The sequence below is a fragment of the Oreochromis niloticus genome, linkage group LG20 (genome assembly GCF_001858045.2).
Source record: "Oreochromis niloticus isolate F11D_XX linkage group LG20, O_niloticus_UMD_NMBU, whole genome shotgun sequence".
NCBI classification, from domain to species: Eukaryota; Metazoa; Chordata; class Actinopteri; order Cichliformes; family Cichlidae; genus Oreochromis; species Oreochromis niloticus.
In genome coordinates this window covers 33776860-33801308 of record NC_031984.2, presented here as the reverse complement: position 1 = coordinate 33801308, position 24449 = coordinate 33776860, and the positions used below count along the sequence as shown (strand labels likewise).

At 46.9% G+C, this 24449-nt stretch overlaps 1 protein-coding gene across 5 annotated transcripts in view; it reads left to right on the top strand.

The window, feature by feature from the left end:
- Window positions 1–24449, top strand: part of flna (filamin A, alpha (actin binding protein 280)) — a 43871-nt gene that overhangs the window by 16486 nt on the left and 2936 nt on the right. For 2 of the 5 annotated variants that reach the window (XM_013276909.3, XM_005458764.3), the window contains exons 3-44: window positions 2429–2680; window positions 4734–4831; window positions 6300–6447; window positions 6568–6686; window positions 6763–6840; window positions 6989–7151; window positions 7234–7434; window positions 8797–8934; window positions 9801–9927; window positions 10001–10137; window positions 10224–10420; window positions 10853–10966; window positions 11050–11193; window positions 11273–11396; window positions 11577–11737; window positions 11832–11922; window positions 12895–13064; window positions 13213–13330; window positions 13538–13650; window positions 13952–14101; window positions 14222–14540; window positions 14888–15061; window positions 15150–15312; window positions 15388–15548; window positions 15678–15845; window positions 15949–16072; window positions 16487–16643; window positions 16716–16905; window positions 18205–18228; window positions 18721–18968; window positions 20067–20141; window positions 20787–20886; window positions 20959–21099; window positions 21187–21315; window positions 21419–21592; window positions 21967–22128; window positions 22270–22473; window positions 22555–22707; window positions 22795–22917; window positions 23066–23332; window positions 23422–23559; window positions 23738–23853. In XM_013276909.3, the coding sequence (XP_013132363.1) occupies window positions 2429–2680; window positions 4734–4831; window positions 6300–6447; window positions 6568–6686; window positions 6763–6840; window positions 6989–7151; window positions 7234–7434; window positions 8797–8934; window positions 9801–9927; window positions 10001–10137; window positions 10224–10420; window positions 10853–10966; window positions 11050–11193; window positions 11273–11396; window positions 11577–11737; window positions 11832–11922; window positions 12895–13064; window positions 13213–13330; window positions 13538–13650; window positions 13952–14101; window positions 14222–14540; window positions 14888–15061; window positions 15150–15312; window positions 15388–15548; window positions 15678–15845; window positions 15949–16072; window positions 16487–16643; window positions 16716–16905; window positions 18205–18228; window positions 18721–18968; window positions 20067–20141; window positions 20787–20886; window positions 20959–21099; window positions 21187–21315; window positions 21419–21592; window positions 21967–22128; window positions 22270–22473; window positions 22555–22707; window positions 22795–22917; window positions 23066–23332; window positions 23422–23559; window positions 23738–23853 (6353 nt within the window). The remainder of the gene's footprint in view (window positions 1–2428; window positions 2681–4733; window positions 4832–6299; window positions 6448–6567; window positions 6687–6762; window positions 6841–6988; window positions 7152–7233; window positions 7435–8796; window positions 8935–9800; window positions 9928–10000; window positions 10138–10223; window positions 10421–10852; window positions 10967–11049; window positions 11194–11272; window positions 11397–11576; window positions 11738–11831; window positions 11923–12894; window positions 13065–13212; window positions 13331–13537; window positions 13651–13951; window positions 14102–14221; window positions 14541–14887; window positions 15062–15149; window positions 15313–15387; window positions 15549–15677; window positions 15846–15948; window positions 16073–16486; window positions 16644–16715; window positions 16906–18204; window positions 18229–18720; window positions 18969–20066; window positions 20142–20786; window positions 20887–20958; window positions 21100–21186; window positions 21316–21418; window positions 21593–21966; window positions 22129–22269; window positions 22474–22554; window positions 22708–22794; window positions 22918–23065; window positions 23333–23421; window positions 23560–23737; window positions 23854–24449) is intronic. The other 3 variants (XM_005458765.4, XM_005458766.4, XM_013276911.3) reach the window with 3 other exon arrangements.

Sequence of the window (24449 nt, the reverse complement as noted above, 5' to 3'; positions counted from 1 at the left end):
TGAATGTTTAGTGGCTTTTGTGTGTGCAAGACATGAATCAAAGACACAGACTCGGAGCTGAATGAAGCCCTGACGATATTCCTTTATAGGGGGACTGTCTGTTGAACTAAAAGCAGCAGATTGTATTCTGTTTATTGTGCAACCACTAAAACTAGTAATGTTGTCGTGTCTCTGCTGGGAAGGCTGGCAGGCTGACACGCCCCTGCTTTAGCTGATCTGCATTCTTGCTACACGTACCAACCTGTGGTCTTATTCAGCCTCTGCTATCAGTACTAATAACAGTTTATAAGTGCTGGGTTTATATCTGTCCCTAGGCAACATTTCTCTGCCCCCCCCCCCCCCCCGGCTGCTGCCTCTTTTCTTCCATTCCTCAGCTTCTCTTTCTCAAAGTTCCCACAGTAGCTGGCCATCCAAGCATCTGATCCAGTTCTGTTTGATCACCCTATGGAGTGTCTCCCACCCACCCAGCCCCCTTCACCCACCAAGGCCAAACAGAAGGCAGCTGACATGTCATGTAGAGCAGCGTTGGCGCTCTTCTGTTTCTGGATTCAGACGAGCAGCCAGCTAAGACAGTGTCCCAGTTTTGCATGTGCACAAACAGCTCGACTTGTTGTTATGGGGAAAAGATTTCCTGTTGCTGCTCTGCTCCTCTTTATCTGCATCATGCATGCTCACACTCTCACTGACTCCCAGAGAAGACCATTCATGTTGCAGTAGCTCCAGCCCAGGCCTCGGTGGTGTCACTGTGGTTGAGGCTGATTTGCTGTCACCAACAGTTATTCCAATGTAGCTGTAAATTTGGGGGAGGGGAGTTGAGATGGCAATGACGACTAAAGCTCTCCAGACCCCTGCAAAACAAAACCCACTGCATGTAAAAGTGGGGATTTGTTCGTATTTCAGAACTTGATCTCAGGTTCTTCCAAGAATCTGAACTTGGCTCCATTATTTCCTCGCTAACTAATAATCTGATCAACATCAGCTTGGAAACGCACAAACACAGCACCACACCCTTTCCTCAAGGCCTGATCTTAGCAATCATTGGTCTTGCTTCTTGTGCAAGCTATGTGCATGTGATAGCGTTTCTGTGGGCCGGTATGTGTGCTCATGCCCAGGCTAGCTTATGGTTGCATCACCTTTTACTCAGCTTGCAGCAGTGTGTGGTTTAGACTTGAAAACAGAAAAATGCAAATAGAAAAGTCGGTGTGCTGCTGGTGTGGTCGTCACAACTGGAACTAGTGTGTCAGTATGTCTGTTTTAATGTGATTCAGCTCTCAACTCTCTGTTCTGGAGGTTCTCACGCTATCGTCTGAATTCAGACCGTTCAGGCTCTCATTCAGATGAATTTCATGTCTGTCACACTTCATCATCACCGCTTCATTTATACAAATAGGGTTTCAAAAGTGGTCCAGTGTTTTATTACACTGCAAAAATGCATCAAAGACATGTGAAATTAAAGTTAGTTCAAATAAAAGGTCAATTTTATTTATATACACATTTCATTGCTTAAACTCACTGTGCTCATGAGCCATCCACACTGTTAATAAAACGCCATGACAGGAATCAGGTGGCGTCTTCATAAGGGGGAAGACCACAAATCCAGTCTGTGGGGATTCCAAGCTGGTGTACTCCCAGTGCTGCTTTCAAGCCCAGCTAATTGGGAGGGTTGCATCAGGAAGGGCATCCAGCACAAAATCAGATGAGTCCATCCCCCATGGCAACCGCTGGGTAAATAGGGGAGCAACCCAGAGTCCATTAGAAAAAGACTGTTTTTACACAGTCAGCGGGACTCTGTGTACATCCTGGAGTTTTATGTACTGCGTCTCCTTTGTGATGTAAAACGATAATGAGGTAGGTAGTTAACAAAGTCCATAACTGGTACATGGTGGTCAAATCTGCCATCCTTGAAACTAATGCATTTACACTCGACGCATCCTCCAAGGTTTTCATATTAAAGCTTTGCAGCACTCAGGCCAAACCCCTGCTACATTTAACATGGACTTAAAACACAGTTACTGTACTGCCATTTGAGGACGGTCACTTTGTCCACCAGTGTCAGAAACTCAGCTTTTAATTTGCACTGATGTTATCCTCCTCCTCTTTAAAAAAAAAAATAAAAATAAAAAAAAATAAAAAGAGAAGTTTGGGCTCTGAGTTAATGTGTCTTTTGAAATGCAGTGCTCAAGAATGGACACAGCTTCAACTTATGACAACCACTGGAAATTAGACCATCTTTAATATGTTTAAAGGGGGAGGGGCCAGCCAAACATTAGATGGCAGGAGGAATCTGAGTATTTGAAGTACAGATTACTTCATGTCCTTGGCTCAGCCTTCTTTTAGATGTGCTGTGTTTTATGGTGGTTTGAACTAGTTTCTAAAATAAAGGAACTTTGTGCTAATGTTTAACGTGACTCTCATATCTGGTCCCCAGACTCTAAAGCCATTGTTGATGGAAACCTGAAGCTGATCCTGGGTCTGATTTGGACCTTGATCCTGCACTACTCCATCTCCATGCCCATGTGGGATGAAGAGGAAGAGGCAGATGATGGCAAGCAGAAGACCCCCAAGCAGAGGCTGCTGGGATGGATCCAGAACAAGCTGCCTGAGCTCCCCATCACCAACTTCAACAGGGACTGGCAGACCGGTCGGGCCCTGGGAGCCCTGGTTGACAGCTGTGCTCCAGGTGAGCTAAACCGTGAATGTGTTGAGGCGTTCTGGGGTCTTGAAAGGTGCGTGGGTGTCTTTACCCTGCTGCTAGGGCCTGAGACGAGCCCAGTACCGAGAACGAGATGCATTTATTTCAGAAAGACGAGGCTCCTGTCTAGATGTTCTGCTGCTCCAGTAAAGATTCAGTATTTTTAAACATGTTGTTGGACACATGCTTCAACTTCTAAGCTAAATAATTTGTCATTTGCCTAGTGTTACCCTTAAACATTAGTCACGTAACTTTTTTTAGGTCAACTGATAAAGAATCATTAAATTTGCAGTGTTCAGCGATCACGCCAGCATGGGGAGGTCCATGCACATCCAAAGCAAAAGAGAAGCTACTTTCAGCTTGTCCCACAGGGTCTCAGTAGCAAGTCAGCATGTTGGAGTTTGACAACAGTCGCCCTTCCTGACCTAACCTCAGAGGGGATTTGTCTTCCACTTCCCGAGGGAATGTGTAAACCATGTTGCTCTCATTTGGTAATGTGGCTCACCAAGTGAGACACAAAGGTAGTAAATAACTAGGCAAACAATAATAAACAAGAGCCAATCAGAGTAGAGAGTGACACTGCAGTGAAACAGAAAAAATCCCCCATCACAAAGGTGGGGGGGGGGTGAAATTACAGCTGTAGTGATGCTAAAATCAATCAGGCCAACGCAGTTCAGCATTCATTTAAAGCTGACGAGTGAAACAGTCCTCGACCTGTGTGCAGGTCTCTGGCACATTTCAGTCCAGCAGCTAGAGAGGACTTAAAGATTTAACATGTGGAACTAAGCAGTGCACTGAAACGACACTACCACCCCTCAAACTGCACACCAACGTCACCTCATACGTCTAACATTAAACACGCAGCAGTGACTGACAGCTGGAGGTTTGAGGTTGGGTGAGGGAAAGCATGACATTATAATTCTCATGTGTCAATAAAACAGATGGGAAGAGTGATGAGCAACCAGAGGGGGTACAGAGCTCTGTCCGGGGGAGGTTTCCGTTTACATGCTTGGAATGTTTGGCATTGCTATGGCTCACCAGCAACCTCAAGCCGGAGACGAGGCCTCCACAGAAGCAAACCGATTTACTGCAGCGTCCTGAAATAACAGCCATCAGACTTACCAACAAGTAAATAACTGCTGACACGGCCGTGTTTCCAGGACAGGCTCGTCATTCAAGGGCAGACCTGTCTGGGAGCCACAGAGTGACCCATACCTACGTACTGCTGCAGAGATTAGACGTTATGCCTCATTCTGCCTTTATCTTCTGGATATCATCAAGGCTGCAAGTTTGGAGTCAACAAGTTGTCCTTAATTAGACAGACTGGCTGTAACAGAGGAAGCACTCCATGTCTAATTAATCAGAAATGCTGTTTCACTGTGTAAAGGGGGTCTACTCTGCTTTTACTCAACCTTCTTATTTATCTTATACAGCCTTGGCACAGCTCCTCAGTGCAACCTTAAACAGTGGCTGGGTGGGGCAGAGTTGTATCCTTCAGATGACCATATTGGGGATTTCTGCTCTCATTGTCAAGAGATCTGAGTGTTGGAGCCCTCTGAAGCCAGGACCCATGATTTTAAGTTGCACCACGTGTTAATAAAATCATGGAGCTAATGGAACAATGACAGAAAATTAGCCAAAACACCACAGATCCACTCAGTGACCCCTGTGTGTCAGTCCTGAACAACCTTTCCTGTTACTGGGCCATCTACCACCTTAGTGCATTTTTATACACGCAGTACTTTCAAGTACATATTAGAAATGTTAGTGATAGCATTTTTTTATTTTATTAATTTCAACTTGAATACATGAAACCTGATCTGTAGCTCTGCATTCAGTCCACAGGGAGCAGTTTCCACAGTGGGTGGCATGTTTGAGTTTCTTTCTAGCAAGTTTGATATCATTAAACACATTTTTCCTTCTTTTTTCTTTTTTTTTTTTTTCATTGAGATCTTATACTCGCCATAATCAGTATAGTCAGTACTGTAAATGAACCCTTCTGCTTCATATAGTAAATCCATCTGACCTCTAATTCCTGCAGGTCTGTGTCCTGACTGGGACCAGTGGGATCAGACAAAACCAGTGGACAACGCGCGTGAAGCCATGCAGCAAGCTGATGACTGGCTCGGCATTCCACAGGTGACCTGATAATGGAGTAACATTAAAAAAAGCCGAATTCCTGGATATTGGAAGACAGTTCAATCACAATCATGTTTTTCCCACAGCTTCAGTTTTGTCACCTCCTAACGTTTAGTCCGGGTTATTGAATCTGCCCTTTGGAGGTCAATGCACTGTTTCTTGCTGGTCACTGTGGCCAATCACAAGTGTTTTACAAATAAGTAACCAGTCACTTTTGAACAGATTTTGCATATAAAGCAAAAACCTGATTTCAGTTGAGGTGACTTTGAGGATGGCAGCCTGACTCATCTGCAGTTAATCTAAATCGAGGTAAAATGATGGAGCCTTTCACTGAGGACCGCCGGTTGGTCATCGAAACTTGTTGGAGACTCTCGACCACAGGCTGAGAGGCTTTACAGAAGCTGCTGAATGAGGAGTCTTTGGACATCTGGTTAGCAGCAAGTGAACTTTTAAAATAAGAGTGTGGAGATTGTTCACCAGTAAACTCATCGTGTTTGGTTCTTTCAGACTGTCCATCGTTTACAGTCAGTCTGCCATAAGGCTGGTGTAGGTGTGCACACTCTGGAAACTAGGACTGAAGTCTGCGCTTATCCACACCTGCTAATGACTTCACTCCCTCAGACACCAACCACAAGGAAGTGGTGCATTTTCTGAGGGTGATTTTTATCTGTAGCTGCAGTGAAGCTTTTTCCTTTTGGTCACCATCACAACATCTATCTTTGTACAGCAGCTCATGTTTGAATCCTTACACAGGGGGGGCAAGTATTCTCTTATCTGAGTGCTCTGTTCATATCTGAGTGAGTTTAAAGGTCCCAGGTGATTTTTTTTTTTTTAATAATACAAATTGGTCAGTGAGCGGTCATTTTCGTACCCGTCCAATTCTTGGTTCCCCCCTGTAGTCTTTTGTAAGGCTACAGAGGGTCTTTGGCAAACTAGAAATAGTAAATCTGTTCTGGTGCAATCATATGGGGAAACCTGACATTTGAGCCCCTTTTCAACATTTACCAGGGAGCTTTGAAAGTGAACTCAGAGTTTCGCGTGCCACCTGTTTGGTGTAGCTGTGTGCGTCTGTCAGTACTGCTGGCATGATTGGCACGCTGTAGCGTGCTGACAGTTGGCTCTGTGGTCGCTGGCGTTTCCGCCTTCAGCTGTGCTTCTGCTAAGAAACTGTCGGTGTCCTTCCCCTCCAGACTCTGTGGTTTGTCTGTTTGATTGTCTGGCTCCTGGTTTGCGTGCGACTGTTTCAGGTACTTTCTAAGTGTGTGTGTGTGTGTGTGGTTTGAATCACACAATCAGAACATCATTTGGTTTGCTTGTGGGTAATCTCCACAGTAACTGATCAAGCCCTGCCTCCGTCTGCACAGCTGTAACCTTGGTTCTCCGTCAACTACAAACATGCAAACAAGTCGGGGGGGGGGGCAGGGGACCGGCCCTTACATTTAGAAAAATGTTCCTCCTCGTCTCCTAGGTGATAACCCCTGAAGAGATCGTCGACCCCAATGTGGACGAGCACTCAGTCATGACCTACCTGTCACAGTTCCCAAAAGCCAAGCTCAAGCCTGGAGCACCTCTGCGACCCAAACTCAACCCCAAGAAGGCCCGTGCCTATGGCCCAGGTACGCCTGCATGCACGCGCATCACCACATGCAGCTGATTCACCTTTGCATGTATCCACAGAGAAACTGTGAGCCTCATACTGCAGTGAGACATTTTAACATGTTGTCTGTTGTGTGAAGGCGTCGAGCCCGTTGGTAATGTAGTGATGAAAAAGGCTACGTTCACCGTGGAAACCATCAGCGCAGGAATGGGAGAGGTGCTGGTTTACGTGGAGGACCCTGCAGGCCACAGAGAGGAGGTCTGTGATCCATCCTTGTGTGTAACTTCTACTTTGAGTTTTGTTCATTAAAAAACAATTCTGTCTCTGTGTTCAGGCTAAAGTGACAGCCAACAATGACAAGAACCGTACCTATTCTGTCGTCTACGTCCCCAAAGTGACAGGCATGCACAAGGTGAGCGAAGAATTTAATGTTAAAGATGTGACAAGTACAGATGTGAGAAATGTTCGCTGAAGTACTCTTTCAGGTAGAAAATGGGTTTTGCTCCACAAAGCAGTGATTACAGCTAACGTGTCATTTTCACGCTCTCCTTCCTTTGTAGGTGACTGTGCTGTTTGCAGGGCAGCACATCTCTAAGAGCCCCTTCGAGGTGGAGGTCGGTATGGCTCAGGGAGACTCCAGCAAAGCCACAGCACAGGGACCAGGCCTCGAGCCCTCAGGAAATATTGCCAACAAGTCCACTTACTTTGATGTGTACACAGCAGGTAATGTATGTTTGTGCAGCTAGCTGTAACATCAGGCCACACATGGAGTGTTTAACTGTGCGTTTCCTCCTGTTATTCTAAGGTGCTGGTGTTGGAGAGGTGGAAGTGGTGATCATGGACCCTGCAGGGAAGAAGAACACGGTGACGTGCAACATTGAGGACAAGGGTAACAGCAGCTACCGCTGCACCTACAAACCCACCCAGGAGGGCCAGCACACCATTTACGTGACCTTTGCTGGTGGTCAGATCAGCAAGAGTCCTTTCACAGTTAATGTGGGAGAGGGTGAGCATTTGTTACAGCTTCACTGAGTGTAAATCTGGGAGGATGTCACTGTTCCTGAACACTTCTACCACAGCAGCCGTTTTAAAATGTGAGATGTTAGCTGCTGTGTTTCTGCTTCTCCTGTGTCTGACCTGCTGTTTTCCTCTGCTGGATGTCGTGTCTTCTTCTCTTTGATAGAAGCCTGCTGGTATCTGTCCTCTCTCTGGAACAGCCTCTTCCTTCCTGGGATCTCTTTGGTACCCACTCTGTCTGTCTGTCTGTCTGTCTGTGTGATGTATTTACTTGTAATTTCCCCTCTTTAAACTTGCTGTGTGTGTCGGCTGCCTGTAAAGCTGTAAACTTAACGTGACTCGAGTGTCCACAGTAGTGTGGATCTCCATATTTGGTGTTTTCAGCACATTCCCAGAAAATTAAGCTGTAGTGTGTTTGATCAGGAAACCAGTTCATTACAGCCAGTCTGTGGTCTTAAGTTAACAGTGACCTGGGTTACTAAGAATTATATTTACATGATTTAAATATAGCTTTTAGCAGATTGTTGGGTGTGACTGCTACCTAACAGTAACGCACTTTGCTCTTTTGAGATCCAGTAAGACGTCCATGTTGCCCGAGTCTGTCAAACACGGAAAATGAATTCAGCTTGTATAATGGGCTCTTAGAACAAATGCATTTGCATTAACATGAAAGTAGTTAAGGGTTGCCACTTGCCAAGCACAGTCTGATCCCCTACTAACTGGTAACGTTGCCTGTTTAGATCGTGGTCGTCCTTTAAAGGGAGCCTGTGGAAAACAACAAGAGCTTGTTTCACAATCAGAAAAACCAAAAGTCACTAAACGGCTCTGCTGCTAAACAGAAGGCCCACTGAGATTAGGCTGTGACACACGAGTTATTAAAAACAGTAACTTTTCTGTGTTTTCTTTTAAACCAAACTTCTGCCATTAATGTGGTGTCTCTGATAACATGGACTATATCTTGAGACACTTTGTCTTCCTGGAAGGCTTCCTTTGCTTTCTGCACTTAGTCTCACTGTGACTCAGCACTGCTTCTTACAGTTTTAATAAAGCGATATGAAGAATATCCCACTTCCTGTGCGAGGATAATGGCTCACTTCCTTCCCTGTGGTCTAAGAATTCCCTCTGCAGGAAAGGATGGGTGGATAACTGGGGGCGTGCAGGGTAGGAGGAAGGAGGAAAATGACATTTGAAAAAGCTTTCCAGCAGATCTGGAGTGTGATGGATGGTTTCAGTTTAATGTCATTCACCTCACACTTCATTGGTCTCGTCCCCACTGAAATGTGTTCTGAACTCATGCGTGGTCATAATGTTACTCCGAGCTGTGCCTGTCTCACTCGCTCTGTGCCCACAGCATGCAACCCCAGCCTCTGCAGAGCCAAGGGTCGTGGTCTGCAGCCAAAGGGCCTCCGGGTGAAGGAGACTGCAGACTTCAAGGTTTACACAAAAGGAGCCGGCACTGGGGAGCTGAAAGTCACCATCAAGGGCCCCAGTGAGTTCTAATCCAAAAGTTCACTTTGTTTTTTGTGCTTGAGGTGGGATTAATGTTTGCAATCTGAAGAGGAAAAACCCAAACAAACGAATGAACACATCAGTAAATGAGGTTGTTGGATTTACAAAGCCCCAGATAATCTTTACCGAACTGACAACAAACCAACAGAACAGTGAAGACGAATGAGCACAGCCAGCTGTTGTCACTGAGAGGGGAGCTGCTGACCTCTGCGGCCGACCTCTGCAGCCCTCCTCTGCTCTCTATGATGTGTAAATGTTTAATCCGGAGATCCAACAATCAGCCTGTCATGGAAAAATAGGTTTTATGCAATCATGACACTGATCTGCACACCTCGCTTTAACATCTGTTCTACAAATCTAATCAGGGGCTAACTTACAAAACTTGACATGATCAAGTGGGAAATGTTGGAGGTGATCAGGTGTGAGAATTTTACCTGGACTCTGTGGTATAACTGCTGCCCATTTCAAAGGAGGCGCTTTCAGGACATTCAGACTGTCTTCACTGTTCACATCAGTCTATGCTCTGACAAATGCACTGTTATCACAGCGCAGTGAGCCAGCTGCACAAACACCTGATCAGGCTGCAGAGTCTGCTTCTTGTGTCCAACAGGAACAAAACCTTTATTAATGTAACCTAAAATCACAATCGCCTCAGAGGATTTCTACTCTGAGCTATGGTTTTGTTTTTGTTGTTTTGGGGTTTTTTTTTGTTTTGTTTTGGGTTTTTTTAAATGTTCTGAGCAGCCAATGAATTTACAGTTTGTGGTTTTACTACAGACTGGGCATGCTTGTTTTCCTCCTTAAAGACTGGATTAAAGAAATAATGCAAAGGCATTTTGTTCACAGAGGGTCTGGAGGAGCCGTGTAAACGGAAAGACCTTGGAGACGGTGTGTATGGATTTGAGTATTACCCCACCACACCTGGAACGTATTCCATCACCATCACCTGGGGAGGACAGCACATTCCACGCAGGTACACATGGGCGTGCAAACAAAACATTAACTTCAACTTGTCATTGTGACTGACCATTCGATGCTCTGTTTAGTCCCATGGAGGTCAAGATTGGCACTGAGGCTGGCCAGCAGAAGGTGAGGGCCTGGGGTCCTGGGCTGGAAGGAGGCGTTGTTGGTAAATCTGCTGACTTTGTGGTGGAGGCTGTTGGAGACAATGTCGGTACACTGGGTAAGTGCCGTACGCGGGGGTGGCGTCGGTCCTGAAAGCATCTGCTGATCATCTTCAGTTTCTTCTCTGAAACTGTTTTTCTTCAGGTTTCTCTGTGGAAGGTCCGTCTCAGGCCAAGATCGAGTGTGATGACAAGGGGGATGGCTCATGTGACGTGCGCTACTGGCCCACAGAGCCTGGCGAGTATGCCGTCCATGTGCTCTGCAACAATGAGGACATCCAGCACTCTCCGTTTATGGCTGAGATCGTCAACCCACCAGGGAAAGACTTTTACCCAGACAAGGTATGCACCCACCCAGGGAGATGCACATAGAGATCATGGATGACTCATTGAGCCCATCTAACAAACTGCAGGCTGCATTTTCTTCAGTTAAGATTAGTTTTCATGATTGTCGCCTCAAGGCCTGAGATCATGGTGGGAGTGGATGGGTTAAAACGATTGTGTGAAGGCAAAGGGAGACTTGCTGCAGTTCTTGGTGTCAGAGGTGACACACAAGGTTTTAGGTGAATTACTTTTACCTGTAGGACCAGGTATGTTTGGAAAACTGCATTTTAATAGGAGACATTCTTTGTCTCATATTAACTGATCTGAAACATGTCAGTGTGACAAATATGGAAAAAGATGGTAAATCAGGAAGGAGGCAGATATGTCTTCACAGCACTGTAGTGTGTAAGTGCTCTTCTGGCTGTAGTACATCTGTTGTTTTCTCTCTAGGTTAAGGCGTACGGTCCAGGCCTTCAGAGCAGTGGTCTGGCTGTTGGAAAACCCACTGAATTCACAGTTGATGCCAAGCAAGGAGGAAAAGCTCCTCTGAAAATTGTAGCTCAGGTATTATCTGGGTTTGTTTATGACCACAAATATGTTAAATATGTAATAAATCTGACTGACCAAATCCCTCGTCCTCTGCACAGGATGGTGAAGGCAACACTGTGGATGTCCAGGTGAAGGATAATGGCAACGGCACATACAGCTGCACCTACACCCCACGTAAGCCTGTGAAGCACACTGTGATGGTGTCCTGGGGAGACGTTAACATCCCTGAGAGTCCGTTCAGGGTGAGTATGCGCTGCTATGCAGGCTTCGCCTTTTCTTCTCACTGAGAAGTCTCCTGAGTTTTGGTGTTTGTGCCCACAGATGAATATCGGAGCAGGCTGTCATCCAAACAAGGTGAAGGTCTCTGGGCCTGGAGTGGCAAAGACGGGCCTCAAAGCCTTCGAGCCAACATACTTCACTGTTGACTGCTCAGAGGCTGGTCAAGGTAAAGCTCCATAAAACTGAGAGAGGAAAGAGCGCAAACAAACAATCCGCTCAAAGCAATATTCCAAACAACAATAACATGTTTATGAACAGATATTATAGGAAACTTATTTCACCCAGCTGCTCTTTGAGGCTGTAGAGCGTTACCTATAACATGCTAACCTTTGCCCTCTGCCATCAGGTGACATCAGCATAGGCATCAAGTGTGCCCCGGGAGTGGTGGGACCTGCAGAGGCTGACATCGACTTTGACATTATCAGGAATGACAACGATACATTCACCGTCAAATACACTCCCCCTGGAGCAGGCAGCTACACCATCATGGTGCTGTTTGCTGACCAGGTGACTCTGAATCCTCCAGTATTTATATCGGTTAGAAGGCAGACTGTTTCCAGGACTGAGGGTTTGTAATGTGTGTTTTCATGTTTGCGTTTAGGCTATTCCAATGACGCCCTTCAGGGTCAAAGTGGATCCTTCTCATGATGCCAGCAAAGTCAAGGCGGAGGGACCGGGACTGAGCCGCAGTGGTAAGAACAAACCAGAGAGCGCTAACAAAAATGGGTGTGACCACATTGGATTGGCTGTAGATTGAACGCTCAAAGGTTTGACGGTCAGTGTCAAACTACATGGAACAACTCTTCATAGCAATCTTATTGATTTAACATCTGTAGCAAGAACATGTTTGACGAAACTGACAAGATCCAAATTAAAATCACAAGGATTTAAAAACCAGAACAAACGGGGTTAGAGTTGGTATGCTAATGAAACAGGTCCTTCTAAGCTGTCATGTGACAGTCTGACAGAGGTAAGATGGCAAAGATGAGTCGCGTAATAGGGTATATTTGGACAAGTCACTGTTCTTGCTCATTATTTAAAGATATTTGTCATCTGGGGGCAGCGGGGGGCTGAAATGAGTGTTTTGTAACAGACTCCTGTAGAGCTGTTCTGCTGTGTCCCAGAATAACTGTATGAAGCTGGATCACATTTATTAATCTCTTAAGTGTCATATTTGACATTTACCTCAGACTGGTACTGCAGGCCTGTTATAATGCGTCACTACACTGCATATAAATATTTATCTGTATTTGAACTAATATAATTCAAATCAGTCATCAAGGGCTTCACAAGTTGAAATGCATCCTTTACGTTTAGCTTAAGGTAGTTTGGTGTTATTTTACACTGCAGAAGAGACAGGTGTGCTAAGCTGGGTAGCATTTTAATTCTGTTACTTTGAGTTTCTTATATATCTGCAGATGTACATTTAAACATCTTAAACTTAATACTTAAAGTATTTTGTCTACTGTGAGCTGCGTGTCGTCGCCCGTGGACCCTGGAGCACCCCGAGCATTTCCTCTTAGGCGTAAAAGTTTCCTGCATTTCTTAACAACCCTACGTATTGAAACATGTTGATACAAAAGCTTGTATGACATGCTGGGCTTGCAGAGTGATTACTTTTATTCTGGTTAGACTCCCTAACCCAGTCGAATGCTCTCTTTCAGGCGTAGAGCTGAACAAGCCCACTCATTTCACCGTCAGCACTAAAGGAGCAGGAAAGGCAAACCTGGACTGCAACTTCAGCGGCCCGACCAAAGGAGAGGCTGTGAAAGACTTTGAAATCATCAACAACCACGACAACACACACACTGTTAAATACACACCTGTGCAACAGGTGAGAGAAGAAATGCTCACACATGCAGGATTTGCCAGTTGTAGCTACTTTGTATCATGTGGCTTCTTATAAGAGCAGAAAGCGTTCTTCTGGCTATTATGCATCATATTAAATGGATCGTGTGGATCGCTCCTCTTTGCTGTGACAGGGTCCCCTGGGAGTTGCTGTGACCTATGGTGGAGATCACATTCCCAAGAGCCCTTTCAATGTGGGCGTGGCACCCACACTGGACCTCAGCAAGGTCAACGTGACCGGCCTGGGAGACAGTATGTACCTGTGTCATTGTTCTTATACATCCACACCTGACAGCAAACCTCAGCCTATATAAAAGCCTACTGTCTAACAGGAGTGTTTTTACCGTGGCTTTCTCCCTTGTATGGTTGTCAGTATATTGATGTGTTTAAAAAAAGAATCTAAGCTTTTCAGGCAGATCAGAAGTGTCAGTGTGTTTTCTTTGGTCTGTGTTGTTGCAGAGATGACTGTCGGCAAAGATCAGGAAGTCACTGTCAAGTCAAAGGGTGCTGGGGGTCAGGGCAAGGTTGCTGCCAAAGTGACTGGACCAGGAGGGAAACCAGTGTCCAGCAAAGTATGACACCAAATCTCCTTTTCTCCTTTTTTTTTTTTTTTTTAAAGGACAATATACAAGTTACTGTTTTCCTTATACCTGTTTCATCCTGTTTTTGGTTTTTTTATAAACATTTTATTTATCTTTATTGGTAAAATCAAAGTCCACTCCACCGCAGTCTTACACCTCCAGCCACTTATTTGGTCTCCCTGGAAGTTCTCCTTGGATGTTGGAGAACTCTCCCAGTATTCCAGCACTCTTTCAGTGCCAGGTCTCTCTCTCCTCATGCCTCTGGTAAAGTCACGTTAATGTTTTGTTCCAGGTTGAGCCTGGGCTGAGCCCAGAGACTAGTCAGGTGAAATTCATCCCCCGGGAAGCAGGACCATACCAGGTTGAACTGACTTATGATGGAGTGCCCATCCCTGGCTCCCCCTTCACCCCCACAGCTTACCCTGCAACAGACCCCTCCAAGGTTGGCCGCAAATGCTGCTGGATGTTCTTAAACCTCTGTGAAGTGAATTGAATTAATTCAGCTTGACACCCTTGCAGACTGGAATCATTGATCTTTGTTCCGTTTCACCTTTCCTCTCAGGTACGTTGCTCAGGCCCAGGTTTGGAGCGTGCCAAGGTCGGCGAGACAGGGGAGTTCATTGTGGACTGTACCAATGCCGGCCCTGCTGAGCTGACTATTGAGATTATATCGGACAGCGGCACGGAGGCAGAGGTTCACATCCAAGACAACGGAGATGGAACCTACACAATTACCTACATCCCTCTGTACCCCGGCTCGTACACGCTCACCATCCGCTATGGTGGCCAGGATGTGCCCAACTTCCCTGCTCGGCTCAACGTGGAGCCTGCCGTTGATGCCAGCGGTGTTCTGGTGTTCGGACCAGGAGTGGAAGGCAAAGGTGAAATTACAAGTGTAACATGTGGGGGGGTGGGGGTGTGTGTGTGTGTGTGTGTGTTGGGTTTTTTTTTTTTGGTTTTTTTTTTGGTTTTTTGTTTTGTTCCCCCCCTTTTTTGGGGGGGCTGGTGCTGGTTTCTTCCTCCCCATTATCACCATAGTCTTATTGATGGGAGATGATCTGATCTGTAGATTATGGCAGAATTCAGATAAAATTAGGGCCCAAACTTGTGTGAATAACGTTATGTGAAGAATAAAGGGAGCTGTGTAAAATGTAACTGACAGACTGGTCTAATTTTAAAGAATATATGGGCTTATGACTATATTTGGAGATAACCTCTGTCTTTTCAGGAGTCTTCCGTGAGGCCACTACAGACTTCACTGTGGATGCTCGCGCTCTCACACAGACTGGAGGCGACCACATCAAAACCCACATCAGCAACCCCTCTGGGAGCCGCACGGATGCCCTGATCACGGACCTTCGGGATGGAACCTACAATGTAGAGTACACTCCCTACGAGGAGGGTGAGTTCAAGTGCAGCAGTGGGTACAGCACCTGTGAGTGTTTTTCTTCTTCTCCACTTTGAGTTGAGTGTGTGTGTGTGTGTTTCAGGCCCACACACTGTGGAAGTTTGCTATGATGGCTCTCCGGTACCAAAGAGCCCATTCCGTGTTGCCGTGACTGAAGGCTGCGACCCGGCTCGTGTTCGTGTGCACGGCCCCGGTCTGAAAGGTGGCACCACCAACAAGCCCAACAAGTTCACCGTGGAAACCAGGTGAGGCGAGTTCATGGTGACGTGTCACAAATCTGTTTCCTGCTCCTACTGTAAAAGTCTTTCTTCCCTGTGCAGAGGAGCAGGTACTGGTGGCCTGGGTCTAGCTATGGAAGGTCCATCAGAGGCCAAAATGTCCTGCACTGACAACAAGGATGGCAGCTGCAGTGTGGAGTACATCCCATACGAGCCTGGCACGTACAACCTCAACATCACCTACGGAGGACAGCCCATCACAGGTACTGAATGCTGTTTTAGTAGTAGTAAGAAATACAACTGTGAGAAGAACATACTTTTGAAATGTACTCAATCGCCTGTTGCTAAACAGGGGCCTTAAATATTTTTGCCCTCATGTATGTTCTGAGCAGGAAGTCCGTTCTCTGTGCCCGTCAGCGACACAGTGGACAGTACCAAGGTGAAGTGCCAGGGTCCAGGCCTCGGCAACAATGTCAGAGCCAACATTCCTCAGGCGTTCACAGTGGATGCCTCCAAAGCTGGAGTTGCCCCACTGCAGGTCCGAGTACAAGGGCCCAAAGGTGATATGGCTTCTAACATTTCTCCATCTATGATTAACTGTGTAGCAGAGAGCTCTTAGAACATGTTAAACTTGGTATTTGGCTTCTTTCTGTGTGTGTTCAGGTGTGGTGGAGCCGGTGGAGGTGGTGGATAACGGTGACCAGACTCACACAGTCAACTATGTTCCTACTAGAGAGGGACCCTATTCCATTAATGTGTTATATGCTGATGAGGAGATCCCACGCAGGTAACACTCAGGCAGTGTATCAACCTAAATAATGACATATTTTAATCCATTTCCTAATATCTAACCGTGATGATCAATGTCTGCCTGCGACTAACACAGAAAACGCAAAACAATGTTATCAGAGTTTTGTTTTTCTGAATAGAAGAACCACATGTTAAAAAGCCAGTAGTAATAAATCTTTGTAGTTCCTGCATTATTAGAATGAAGTACCTGAAGTCTGGCTGGAATAACTGTGTGCTGTCCCAGTGATCTGCATGCTTTACCACAGACGGTCATCTGTCTGCATGGCTGAAGTCGGCTAACGACACAGCTAGTTTCATCAGGCTGCTAATGAAACATGTAACCCGCCCGTGGTTTACTCGGTTCTGTAGATGAGACTGTATCCCACAGCCAGTCCTTCTCTCTCTTTGTCAGCCCGTACAAGGTGAAGGTGCTGCCCACCCATGATGCCAGCAAGGTGCGTGCAAGCGGACCCGGCCTCAACACCACTGGAGTGCCCGCCTCTCTGCCAGTGGAGTTCACCATCGATGCCAAAGATGCAGGCGAGGGACTGCTGGCAGTGCAGATCACTGTGAGTGCTTGGACCACACAATCATGGAGTCAGAGCTGCGATGTTTAGCTAACGCTTTGTTTTCTCCTGAAGGACCCAGAGGGGAAGCCCAAGAAGGCAAATATCCGTGACAACCATGATGGGACCTACCTGGTGTCTTATGTGCCAGACATGACTGGCAGATACACAATTCTCATAAAGTACGGAGGAGACGAGATCCCTTATTCACCCTACCGAATCAGGGCTCTGCCCACCGGAGATGCCAGCAAGTGCACCGTCACAGGTATGTCCAGGACGGGCTGCTGCAGTCATAGACGTTTGGTTTTACTCTACCAACTCGGCTCAGTCGGCTGTACTGCTGATCAGTTTCTCGTCTCAGCAGGAATAATTAGTAAAACATATTGTGTAGAATACTGATACACAATGATTTCCAACATATCTGATTGTTATCAACAGTATATGCCCCCACATTTCCACATGTTGCTATTAACATCCAGAGTTCCTGCAGCCAGGAGAGGTCAAAGGGGTTTTACTCAGAGCCACAAAACATTTCTCTCCTCTCTCCTGCAGGAATCCATAGTTGCTCGTACAGGATTACATATATCAGAAAATGTTGCACAGTTCTTTGAGACGTGCAGATTTACAAATGGGTAAATACTTGTGTGTCTACAGAACACGAGTAGGTGTTTCTCAGCCAGGACAGGTGGCTGGGTTAGTGATATGAAATGACCTTGTAGACTTCTTGTGCTGTCCAGGGTCTAAATGAGGAGGAGTTTGTGCCTGGAACAAGCACAGCATCCAGGGTTTCCTAAACTGCAGGCTGGAACAGCTCAGCATGAAGAGTCAGGATCTGTTTTTTTTTTTTTTTTGTTTTTTTTAAAGTCGAGTGTTGAGGAAGTTCCAGTTTAAGCAGTCGGCTGTAATCACATGCAGAGCTTCTGGTTCTGAAAGTGAAGCTTGAATGTTTTCCAACAGCCATGTAGGAGTACCTGCTTTGGTTGCTTTTAGTTGACTTTGAAAACGGCCCTTTAAGTCACCTGATCCATGACATCAGTGAGCTCTGTGCTGTTGAGTTTGGGCTCAGATGATAGAAATCCTGTTTTTGTTGTTTATGAATTCTAGTCAAACATACAATGAATGAGGTACTCTCTTTGGTTAATTACGTGTTTGACAATGGCAACGGTTGAAAGTCCTACCCACCCACACCTGAGGGCTCACGGACATTTGGCTCCACACATGATTTTGTGAGTGGTTTGACAGAGGTCATGTGATCTGGAGCTGCTCTCAGTGTACCTGCTGCTCATATCGCATCAGTTTTCTGTGCATTGGTATGTGGCATTCCTCACGCTGTGCTCCTCAGTTGCATCCTGCACACTCCTCACTCAGCCCTGGCCAGACAGACACAGACACATACACAGACACACACACCACCCCCTCCGCCCCGCTTCACACTCCACCACCGTTTGTTTCATCCAACTGTTTGGAGCACAGTTATTGCCACCCGTCACCTCCACCCCACCTGACTGTCTTTTATTTGTCACTTTTCTCTGGCTCCCTCGCTTCTCACCGTTCCTACTTTCAGTCTCAATCGGCGGTCACGGTTTAGGTAAGCCTTCTGAACCATTTTATCATGTAGAGGACCTTCTCTGTTGTCTTTTTTTTCTCAGCATGGAGGATAGTGGCACCGGCTTTCAACAGGACATCCCATCCTTTTGCTTCTCTTCATTTCACTTTCCCAGATCATTTATTTCCCCTTCCATCTCATCTTACGCTTCCTCTCTCATAACTGCGTGTCTCCATTTCTATTTTATATTGGACAAACTAATGGACTAACAGAGTAGGTAGGAAGGCATGATGGAATGGCACTCTGGCTAATCTAGCTTTCTGTTCATACATGGAAACTGTAACGGTTTTTGGTAACAATATGTGAGCGATGGTAATAACATGACTAGATTTCATTCAACTTTAACCTGGTCTTATGGTTGTGGACTGTGCATGCTGAATGTTGCGTCTGTGACAGGCAGTGCGTTTGTGTCTGTGTAAGAAACGACTTGCAAAAATGACGATAAAAATAATCATAAAATGCATTTATCTGAAGGTGCCGGTGTTGGCCCAACTATCCAGATTGGCGAACAGACGGTTATCACGGTGGACGCCAAGGCTGCCGGAAAAGGCAAGGTGACGTGCAGCGTTTGCACGCCAGAGGGGGCGGAGCTTGACGTGGACGTGGTTGAAAATGAGGACGGCACATTCGACATCTTCTACACGGCGCCACAGCCTGGCGAGTATGTGATCTGCGTCCGCTTTGGAGGGGAGCACATCCCTAACAGTCCGTTCCAAGTCACGGTGAGTGATCTGCACGTGTTACCCTGCGTCCCTGCTCTGCTAGAATTTCATGAAAACTGAGTTTTCAGTGTCCGAGTACAGTTACCAAGAATGACCCTCAACTTAGAGAAGCAGTGTTGTGAGTCTTAAGCTGCATCCACAGTGAAAGCAGGCTGCAGCTGGTGACGTGAGAAAACAAAGTCACTGACATGAAACTAGTATGGGCAAGATAACCGACAGGAAGTGGGCCCAAGATAAACTGTCCTCAAATTCTAGGCAACCAATTTAAGTACTAATAAGGGCTGTCAGCATTAACGTGGATTAATCCGTCATCACGATTAAATTTATTCTAATGCAATTAACCCATCTGGAGTGCAGAATGACTCAAACTCTGGACAAACTGCCTGAAATGTGTTGACAGAAACTTTTCAAAGGTTGTGCGCTCTGCGCTCCTGATGAGTTGGCGTCGAGCCCTGGTGCTAATAAGAGTGACAAATGCCACCGACTGAAGTAAACTCATACGCAGTCCGAGAGGCCAAAGCCCTGATATAATATCTTTTAAAGTCACACATGTTGTGTTGCAGTGGAAGTGGGTACAAAAAGCAGCTTTGGTCAGCATGGGCAGAGTGTAAGCACGTTCTGTTTTTCCTGCTGTAAAGGTGGACGTGGGAGCTTTATAGGACAATGAGGAGGTGCAGCTTTGTCACGGCTGTATTGGTTTCATTTAGTATTGCTCAGCCCCTTCATACTGACTGAGTACTTCTCAGTGGAGTGTCAGTAAGACGGTATAGAGGAGCGGGGCCTGTATGAGGACAGATTTTAAATTCAAATGAGCAGCAGCTGATGTAGACGTGGCAAGAATTACAAGTCAAAGTTGATGCAGAGTGTTTGCGTTGCTCCTCGGTGCAGTAACTACTGAGCTGGTTGTTTACCAGCAGTTACAGGTTTACGAGAGCCCTGGACCACAGATCCTTTCAACTGCTTTCCCCTACAGAGGCTTTGGTCCTGACAGCAGCAGCCGTTTCTCTAAATCACTTTGACTGCCGTTTTAATCCGCTTCAATGCCTTATCTTTTTCACTCTCTCAATTCCCTCCATCATCCCTACCTACACCCTCCAGGCACTGGAAGGAGCTCCATCAGACCAGCTCATGCAACAGAGCCAAATGCCCCAGTACTACACTCAACAGCCCTGGGTATCTAAATCCTCAGCCTCCAGTCTCTCGGCCTTCTCGGCTTCAGTTTTGCTTCTCCCTGTTGTCCCTTTGTCGTCTATGGCGCACATGGTCTCCTTTCATCATTGTCTGCTGTGTCTCATTGCAGGTGTTTCATCACTGAGAGGGTGCTTTCTCTCGTTTCTCTCTCCAAACAGGATGCCAGGGACACATGGACACATGGTTCAGCAGAGCTGCATAATGTTAAAAGTTCCAGGTCCAAAACCTACTGTATCAGCTGTTTCCTTCATAGCATGGGACCAAATTATATATTTACTGAAGCATTATGCAGCCCTTGTGGACAGTGCTCCATGTCGACCTGGCTTCAGAGGGAAAAAAGGCCATTTTGAAAATCCTAAATTTGGCCGTCGCAGCTACTCCACGTTTTTCAAAATGGCTTTCCGATGTTTTGTCCCCATCCTGCTCTTGCAGCTTGTCCGTACCATCATCCTGACCACGGTCACCATTATTCCATCTTATCGTCTCATCCTCTGTTCATTGTTGCCGTTTTCCTCTTCCATCCCGCACTATGTTCATTTTGTCTGACATGTTGTCACTGTAACCAGAACTGTTGTCACGATCCCTTAACAACCTGTGATCTGACTGGTGCACTTGCGTGTCTCTCAGGCAACAGACCGACCAATGGGAATGAACGGGCTGGATGTGGCAAGTCTGAGACCGTTTGACCTGGTGATTCCATTCACCATCCAGAAAGGAGAGATCACAGGTAACGGTCTCCTTTCTAGCACATAGTTTGGTCATAATGATGTGAGTGTCATTGTGTTGTCCTCTGCTTCAGGTGAGGTCCGAATGCCATCGGGCAAAGTGGCTAAGCCTGACATCACAGACAACAAAGATGGCACGGTTACTGTCAAGTACGCTCCCACAGAGGCCGGGCTGCACGAGATGGACATCAAATATGACGGCATCCACATCCCTGGTATGTGCACACATTTAGGACTGTGGGCACTAAAGTGCACTGAGAAAATGGTTTGGACGTGCGACACTAACCACTCTTTGCCAACAGGAAGTCCCTTGCAGTTCTACGTGGATTACATGAACAGTGGTAATGTCAGTGCCTATGGGCCTGGCCTTATCCACGGGACTGTCAACAAGCCAGCCGTCTTTACTGTTAACACCAAAGATGCTGGAGAAGGTAGGTAACAGTCACACCTGTGGAGTGCAATTATACTGGCTATGACTTACCTGCCTCCTCCTCGGATTTGAACACATGTGATGCCGGCTGATCATCTTTGTAGGTGGTTTGTCTCTGGCCATCGAGGGTCCGTCCAAGGCTGACATCAGCTGTGTGGACAACCAGGACGGAACCTGCACCGTGTCTTACCTGCCAGTGCTGCCGGGAGACTACAGCATCCTTGTTAAATACAATGACAAACACATCCCAGGCAGCCCCTTCTCTGCTAGGATTACTGGTAACTGTCTTTCTACATCAATGTAGACATCCATGCAGCCCAAACACTACAGTAACATAGTTCCTCCATCCCTTCCTGCGGGATCCGGAGATGTTCCAAGACTACATGCCTGGAAACATTTTAATCAGACGCCCAAACTGAAATGATAAAAATCCAGTTAATTTAGTAAGGATGCGTGTGTGAGCCGACAACATTGCTGCTGTTGGCTTTCCAACTGCTCCTGTAGCACTCACACCACCCTCTCCTCTGGTCAGGTGTGTGGGTCGGCCTCCCCTGAACCCACTGCTCCACCCCTTCCCACACACCCCCACAATATGGTAGAAGTGCATTTATGCCATTAGCGTGTGCTGTAACAATCACTGCTGCATCTCTAGGTGACGATTCCATGAGGATGTCCCATCTGAAGGTGGGCTCGGCTGCAGATATTCCACTGGACATTGGAGAGCTCGACCTCAGCCAGCTGACAGCCTCTCTTACAACACCCTCAGGGCGAGAGGAGCCCTGCCTGCTGAAGATGCTGCGTAACGGTCACGTTGGTGAGTGTCCGTCTGATAAGTTTGCTAAACAATGAGTCATCAGAATCCAATTATTTTATGGTTCCCTAAGTAAGACGGGGGGGCTGAAACAGGCTGCATGCTGGTTGGCGCATTGTTAACCCTCCTGTCTGTCTGTCTTAGGAATCTCCTTTGTTCCCAAGGAGATTGGCGAGCACCTTGTTAACATCAAGAAGAACGGTCGTCATATTCCCAGCAGCCCAATTTCTGTAATGATCAAGCAATCAGAGATTGGTGACGCGAGCCGTGTGCGTGTGAGTGGACCGGGGCTGAGCGAGGCCAGGACGTTTGAGCCTGCAGAGTTCATCATCGACACTCGTGATGCAGGTATATGCTCAGTGAAAGTATAGATACTGTCATTTTATTTTTACACATTCATATTTGTCATGCTCATCTTTGATGCATTAGGCTACGGTGGCCTGAGCCTTTCCATTGAAGGCCCCAGCAAAGTGGACATTAACACTGAGGACCAGGAGGATGGCACCTGCAAGGTCACCTACTGCCCCACTGAACCAGGAAATTACATCATCAACATCAAGTTTGCTGACCAACATGTGCCAGGTGCTTACAGGAAACAGTCGGATTACAGAGGAGGGACATGTGTTGGTTTTGGTTTTTAAAAGTGAATTTGTTCATGTGTACACACAGGAAGTGCTTTCACAGTGAAAGTAACAGGGGAGGGCAGAATGAAGGAGAGCATCACCAGGAAGAAGAGGGCAGCATCGGTTGCAAACGTTGGCAGCCAGTGTGACCTGAGCCTGAAGATCCCAGGTGAGATGAGCAGGAACTCGTATGTAATTCTCCATCTGTGCTCGAGGGTCCAACGGGGGAGGTTACAGCCTTCTCACGGTTAGGTTCTCTTATGCAGCTGACGCTAGGTGATCCTCATGTTTGTATGTCTACGTCTGTGCGTCCTCAGAGATCAGCATAGCGGACATGACTGCTCAGGTGACCAGCCCCTCTGGTCAGGTTCACAAGGCTGACATCATGGAGGGAGAGAATAACACCTACTGCATTCGTTTTGTGCCCACTGAGACCGGTGTGCATACCGTGTGTGTGAAATACAACGGCGTGCATGTGCCTGGGAGCCCGTTCCAATTCACTGTCGGCCCCCTGGGTGAGGGTGGAGCTCATAAAGTGCGTGCTGGAGGGCCAGGCCTGGAGAGAGCGGAGGCTGGAGTACCAGGTTGGTGTGGTGTCTGGGTTGTGTGTGTGCAGAATCCAGTGTGTAATTTTACACTGTACAGCTGACTCTGTTTTGGCGCTTGTGTGTAGCTGAGTTCAGCATCTGGACGCGGGAGGCTGGGGCCGGAGGGCTCAGTATTGCTGTGGAGGGGCCGAGCAAGGCCGAAATCGCCTTTGAGGACCGCAAGGACGGCTCCAGTGGGGTTTCCTACATCGTGCAGGAGCCTGGTGAGAAGAAACGGAGGCTGTGCTGCACACTGAATCACATTTCTAGTTTATAGCGTGGTTTTATGCTTTAGTCGTAGGCTGACCCTGGTCCTCATATTTTATGTATGTGTGAGACGTCCTGTCACCATTTTGTACTTGAGTGACACTTTCACTGACTCTCTGACGGTTCCCCGTGTAGGTGACTACGAGGTGTCGATCCGCTTCAACGACGAGCACATCCCCGACAGCCCCTTCATCGTCCCCGTGGCTTCGCCGTCAGACGATGCCCGCCGACTTACTGTTGCCAGTCTTCAGGTGAGGCTCTGAGACACGCACACATCCGTATGCGCACACCACCAGGCCACAGTACACCGCATTGCAGCAGCAGATTGTTGGTGACTTTTTTGCTAGATCACATGTAAAGAGACCAGCCTTTTATTTCTTTTTACTGTAGCAGCTCAGTGATGGTGTTGAGTTTTTGTTTTATGACATTTTGAGCGTGGATACCTCTGACAGCAAGTCAGGTGTAGTGGTTTGTTTTGCATGCACTGGTAGCAGAGGTAGAGACGAACGATCACCATCGGCTGCTGCTGCATTGCTGGGCAGTGCAAGGGCTTCTGGGATACGAAAGGACTGTGTGTGTTTCTCGTGCCTCATTCTAAAGGCTCCCAACAGCCTCTCGTCTCTGAAAGTCTTGTGGGCGCTAAAGGGTTAAAGAGGTTTAACATGGGCTGTTCTTCCTTCATTCACCCATAGAGCCATGTGTCAGTGTTGCATCATCACACAGGCCTTGGTATCACGCATGTATGCAGTGATGACAAAGACACTGTGGACGTAGCCTTTGTTGTTCTGGTAGCACGACTCCAAAGTACCTGCTGCTCACTGAAAGCATATCGAGCGTTCTCAAATAT